We start from the raw sequence: 6,819 nt of genomic DNA on the forward strand, positions 1-6,819 counted from the left end.
CCAGATCTCTCTGCACATCAATTTTCCCCAGGGCATTTCCACTTACTATATAGTTCACTCTTGAATTGAATCTTCTAAAACTTTCTCGCATTTGCCCGGATTGAATTCCATATGCCATTGCTCGGCCCAACTCTCTAATCTATATTCTGCTGTACTCTCTGACACTATCTGCTACTCAACAAAATCTTATTGTCATCTGCAAACTTGCTAATCTGACCACTTATACCTTCCTCCAGATCATTTATGTATATCACAAACAATAGTGGTCCCAGCACAGATCCCTGTGGAATGCCATTGATCACAGGTCTCCATTTTGAGAAACTCCCTTTCACTACTACTGTCTCCTATTGCCCAGCCAGTTCTCTATCCATCTAGCTAGTACACTCTGGGCCCCATGCAACTTCACTTTCTCCATCAGCCTACCATGGGAAACCTTAAATGCCTTACTGAAGTCCATGTATATGACATCTACAGCCCTTCCCTCAATCAACTGTCACTTCCTCAAAGAATAACCATTAAGTTGGTAACACATGACCTTCCCTGCACAAAATCATGCTGTCTATCATTGATAAGCCCATATTCTTCCAAATGGGTATTGATCCTACCCCTCAGTATCTTCTCCAGCAGCTTCCCTACCACTGACGTCAGGCACACCGGTCTATAATGACCTAGATTATACCTGCTCCCCTTCTTAAACAAGGGGACAACATAAGCAATTCTCCAATCCTCCGGCACCTCACCTGTGTTCAAGGATGCTGCAAAGACATCTGTTAAGGTCTCCACTATTTCCTCCCTCACTTCTCTCAGTAGCCTGGGATAGATCCCATGTGGACCTGGGGACTCGTCAACCTTAATGCCTTTTCGAATACCTAACACTTCCTCCCTCCTCATGCTGACGTGACTGAGAGTAATGTGCAATGAGGCAGGTTTAATAAGATTACTCAGAATAAAAGATTCCCAAGAGAACAGAAGTCATACCTGGGTAAAAGTTAGCATTCAGTTTGAGTGAAAGAAAATTGGGTGCTAAATTTATGGAATAAGCACAGGAATGAGGGCAGAATTGGCTGGAATGTACTGGGAAAGGAGCTTATCAAGAAATGCAGTCATGGGAACAATGGCAAATGCTCAAGAAAATAGTTTTTGACTCACAGTCAGCAAATATATCAGTAAGGAAGAAAGATTCATGGGATAAATCAATTATGATTCACCAAGAGCAGAGTCAAATTGAAAGGAATAAACATATCATGTGGCAAAGATTACAGGTAAGCCAAGGGACCTGGAAAGTTTTAAAAACCAAAAAAGATGACCACAAATGAGAAAATAAAACTTGCATGTAATACAAAAAAAAGTCAGTCAACCATATAAAAAAAGGAAGTGATACTTCCAAAGTGAACATTATTTCCACAGCCATGTCTAAAAAGGAGTCAATAATGGGAACTATAAAGTGGCAAAAGAGCTGATGGGACACTTTGCATTAATCTTCACAGTAGAAGACATTAATATGATTCCAAAAATACTAAATCATCAAGGGGCTTAAAAAGTAGGGGTAGAAATAAGACAATAAGAAAAAGCACTCGGGAAGCATTGTAGAATTGATAGGAGGTAGCTGCAGAGATAATGGGTGCACTGGTCATAATCTTTGAAAAATGCTTAGAGTCTGAAGTCGTCCCAGAGGATTGGAAAACTGCCAGTGTAGCATTACTTTTACAAAAAAAGACAGAAAAACATCCAACTCTATGCCAGTTAGCTTAACATCAGTCACTGAAATGTTAAAAATATTATAAAAACATGCAGTAGCAGACCATTTAGAAATACACAATAAGAGTTAACATGGATTCACAGAAGAAATAATACTTGACACATTTATTACAATTCTCTAAGTAACAAACAGGATGGATAAAGTGAATCAGTAGATCCGATCATACAACAAAAGCGAATAGATGACGAATGATAGAATGCTGGGTAGCACCATGGATCAGAGAGACCCAAGGATACATGTACACTGGTCCCATAAGGTATCAGGGCAGGTGGGTAAAGCGGTTAAGGAGGCCTGTGGGATACTTGCCTTTATTAGTTGAGGCATTGGGTTTGAGAGGAGGGAAGTTATGCAGCAACTGTATAAAACATTGATTAGGCCACAGGTGAAGTACTGTGTACAATTCTGGAATCCACATTATGAGTTAGTGGCAGTTGGGGTGCAGAATAACATTGGAGAGGATGCAGAGGAAGATTTACCAGGTTGTTGTCTGGGCTAGAGAGTTTCAGTTAAGAAGAACGATTGGACAAACTGCAGAGGGTGGTGGGAATCTGGAACTCAATGCCTGCATGGGTGATACAGGCAGAAACCCTCATTACATTTCATAAGTATTTAGATGTTTACTTGCGATGCCAAGGCTACAAGGCTGTGGGCCAAGTGCTGGAAGATGAGATTTGAATTGTTCAATGGCTGTTTTAGACCAGAACAGACTCAATGGGCCTTTTTCAGTGTCGTAGACCTCCATGTTAAAACGAGTAAGCAAAGGTCTGGTAGAAAGAGCGCCATATGGGAAAATGTAAGATTATCCATATTACCCACAAAATTATTGTTTTTGTCCAGCACAGATTCACAGGGCCTAAGATGTTTTTTTCTGAACTGTGGACTTCTATAACTATAATATATTTGGATCAACAAGGGACCTCACATAAGGCTATGTAATCAGAGCCCCTAGTCTTGGGAGTAATATTTAGTGTGGACACAGGACTGGCTAACTAATAGAAAACAGAGTTGAGATAAGGGAGGCATTTTCTGGAATGGCAACCTGTATCTAGTGGGATGCTACAGGGATCAGTGCTGGGGGCCACAATTATATACAATAGATATTAATGACTAGGATGTGGAAAATGAATGTACTACAGTCAACTTTATGGATGACCAAAACAGGTGGGAAGCAAATGGTGCGATAACAGTCTGCAGAAGGATACAAACAGGTTAAGTGAACAGGCAAAATCTTGGCAGATGGAATATAAAAGTGGAGAAATGAGAAGTTATGCACTTTGACAGGAAGAGAAGGAGCTGAATATTATTTAAATGTTGATAGACTGCAAAAAGCTAGACAACAGGGGGATTTGTGGTCTATCCGTATGGAAGTTATTCTGTGATTTATGTTCAACAAGTGATCAGGAAGGTAAATGAATTCTTTGCCTTCATTTCAAAATATAGCACAAAAATAGGGAGGTCTTACGAAAACTACATAAGGCACTGGTCAGACTACAGCTAGAATACACTGAACTGTTTTAGGCCTCTTATCCAATGAAAGATATAGTGGCGCTGAAGGCAGTCCTGAGAAGGTTCACAACATTGATTCTGGGTACGAAGGGACCTTCTCGTGAGAAGACATTGAGTAGGTTAGGCTTGAACTCCTAGAGAGGTTAGAAGAATGAGAGGTGACCTTGTTAAAACAAAATTCTTCAGGGACTTGACAGGGTTGGTTTCCTAGTGGAATAGTCTCAGACCAAAAGGATTAGTTTAAAAAAAAAACACAATCCTTTGAAAGACAGATGAGGAGAAATTTCTTCTCTAAGAATGGAATTATTTATTGCAGAAGGCTGTAGAGGTTGGGTTATTAAGTATACTCAATGCTGAGATAGACACAGTTTTACCCAAATAAAGGAACAAAAAGGGATAAGGCAGTCAAGAGTAGAATAGAATAGAATCCTTACAGTGTGGAAACAGGTCCTTCGGCCCAACAAATCCACACTGACCCTCTAAAGAGTATCCACCCAAACTCATCTTCTACATTTACCCCTGACTATTGCACCTAATCTACACATCCCAGAACACTATGGGCCAATTCACCCAAGCTGCACATCTTTGGACTGTGGGAGGAAACCAGAGCAAACACACACAGACACGGGCAGAATGTGCAAACTCCACACATTTGCCAGAGGCTGGAATCAAACCCTGGTACTGAGGCAGCAGCACTAACCACGGGGGCACCGCACCGCCCCAGTCAAGTGCAGTTGTGGATTAGCAGATCATCCATGATTTTAAAGGATAGCAGCACATAGTCAAACCAAATTGCTCACTGCTTCTGTGTCTTATAGTTAGATACTCAGAAGTCAAAGCAGGCAGCACTCATTAACAAAGTGCCATATCCATGGTATAGGATTAACTCATCCAATAGGTGCTGCAAAATAAATCAATAAGCTGCACAGCGCAGGCCAATGCGAGTGTGTAGCCCTGGTCCTAATTCACAAACTTCATCATTCTGCAGAAACAATGTGGAATAGCAAAAGTGGCAGAAAAGGAAAACAACCCTTTCCTTCATCAATATTCTCTTGGAGAAGGCGACGCCTTGATTAATTAAAAAAAAGGAAAGATGACAGATGATCACAACCAGTGTGTCGATAATGCATTGCTAAAGTAAAATGGCCAATTATAACATGATAGCATGTGCAATCCCCAGAAATTATTGAGGTGTACCTAGATCAGTGAATGCATCAAAGCACCAACACCAAATATCATGACAGGGAAATGAAACGGATGTCAAAAATCAGACCAATAAGAATGACGTGACCAGATCGCAAATAGAACAAAGTCTAAAAGTTAAAAGTAAGCCTACAACCACCAACATTTTGAAGGCATACCACAGCCTTGAACCAAAACTGCCATAAATTAAGTCTGGGCATATTAATAAGCTACCAATATGCTTCAGATACTCAAATTTATTGTTTTGCATAATGATATGTTCAAACACAAAGTTTTTTTTTAATGTTAATAGCTTTTGACTTTTAAAATGCATAAAACGGAAAAAGGGGAACTGCCTTATGTAATTTACCTGTAACTTACAAGGGCGTTCCATAATAGCTGATCAGCACTATCCCCACCCCCGCATGGTTAATAAGCAGTCTACTCTGTACCCAAAACACTGCATCAGTCATACAGTTTGACAGAGCCACCCAGTTGCCATTATGTGTGTATTTGTCTTAACTTCAAACAAAGATTCCATATTGTGTTACCTGCCCTTGTTTGCAATAAAACAGAAGAACACAACAGGGACTCCCAAGATCAAAGATCATGGATTTTGAGAAACTGAGAGCCCAGGGTAAAAGCAAGAGAATTCGGAGGCTTGTATTGGGGTGTGGGGGTGTCTAATCAGAGGGGCACAGAAGGCAGCTTTATGGTGTTCAGAAGAGGCAATTCTCTCCTCATGCCCCCTTTACTGATGGTCCAAGAGGGGCAGATTGAGGCAAGTAGAGGTCAGATTTGAATGTTTTAACAATGTTAAATTTTCACATGTCAAAAGCTTAAGAGGTTTTTTTTGCAACACTATGTTCTATGGTCACAGGGAGGGCCTATATTCAAGTAGAAAGGAGATTGCAACTGCTTTCAGGTTACTGAAGCAAAGGATGGTCGGGGGCATGGAATCTAATCAGCAACTAGTATGCACTTATACTTCATAATCACCAACACACCATCTGGGAAATAAGTGTGTGTCAATAGTAGTACCAGAGTCAAGATGAGGCCTTCCACAACTGAACTGCCTGGCTACACAAGAATAAATCACTGGTCACCACAGCGTGTGGAACTTTACTGAAGCTTATGTATTCTGTGGAGGGGAGAATAGTAACACTGTTACATACAGACTGTTAGCCAAACCTAGACATTGAAGAATCAGTAATACATGAAATTGAATCAATCAGCTCAGTGCAGCCTCTGCTGCAATACACTGATACTGAGTTTGTCAATCCACTTTTATTAATAAAGTGCATGCTTAAATGAGGCTTGACAATATAAGGCCATTGTGGTAATGCTCAGCAAGATCAAAGTTCACTGATCTGGCCTGGTGCTCATTAGACACCAGAGGCTTCCAAGAGGGCAAATCATGTTCCCACCCATATCAGCAATGTAGCTGCCGCCATTTTGAAAGGGCCTACAGGCAGATGTTGGAAACACTTTCCTTCTGCTTTCAGCTGATGAAATATCCGGCCCAACCCATGCCATGGTCTTGGCAAGCCATTCGTTTGGCTTCCCACAGATTACCTGACAAATTTAGACAGAGGCTAGGGGCTTAAAGTCAGAAAGAGATGTGGGTAGGAACAAGGAGCACATGCCAATGGGGAGTGCCTATGATAGTTAGGGCATTGGGGAGGGGGGTGAGAAGAGGGAGGGGTATTTTCATTGTCAGCCAAAAGCTAAATTCCTAAAACTGCCAGATTTCAACTGACTCGTTTTATTAGCAATTTGTAAGTCACAGGGCAATGCTGAGAGAAGAAGTACTCTATTAGCGTTCCACTACCAGTGATAACTTGCTTTTGTTGCCCGACATTTTTAAAATTCCAGATATGCGCCCCTATCGTCTCAGAGAAAAATGTCTCAATACTGGACTTCTTCCAGTGTTGGAAGTAACTTTCCCAATGTGTGTAGGAGATGGGGTAGAAATAGTTGGGTGAAAGATAGGAAACACCTTTGCATTGTAGATTGAAAAACTGGCCTAGATCGTCAGACTGGCACCAACGCTTCAAGACTCTGCTCATCAGCGCCGGCCCCTGGTAACCCCAAGTACGTCCCTCATAGTTCCTGACGTAATCTTGCATACATTCCCAGATAAATTCATGGTTCTTCTCAAATCCCAGTGCTGCATTGTTAGCCGTCTGATATCCTTCAGCACAGAGAAAGTTTTGCAATTCTAAGGGCTTTAATGAGATGATATCAGTGTCCAGATAGACGCCCCCATATTTCCACAGCAGAGCTAGACGACAGGCATCAGCGAGCACATGTATCCAATACTTCTCCCAAAACGGATTTACCTGAAATATACAAAGAATGGTAAAGATTAG

At 41.3% G+C, this 6,819-nt stretch overlaps 1 protein-coding gene across 1 annotated transcript in view; it reads right to left on the reverse strand.

Annotated features, from left to right (window-relative positions):
• Positions 1–5,562: 5,562 nt before the first annotated feature.
• LOC122555687 (alpha-1,4-N-acetylglucosaminyltransferase-like) overlaps positions 5,563–6,819 on the reverse strand; it is a 25,137-nt gene continuing 23,880 nt past the window's right edge. The window contains exon 3 of the mRNA XM_043701706.1: positions 5,563–6,789. Within this exon, the coding sequence (XP_043557641.1) occupies positions 6,199–6,789 (591 nt within the window). The 3' untranslated portion in view covers positions 5,563–6,198. The remainder of the gene's footprint in view (positions 6,790–6,819) is intronic.

Source organism: Chiloscyllium plagiosum, chromosome 13 (genome assembly GCF_004010195.1).
Source record: "Chiloscyllium plagiosum isolate BGI_BamShark_2017 chromosome 13, ASM401019v2, whole genome shotgun sequence".
NCBI lineage: Eukaryota > Metazoa > Chordata > Chondrichthyes > Orectolobiformes > Hemiscylliidae > Chiloscyllium > Chiloscyllium plagiosum.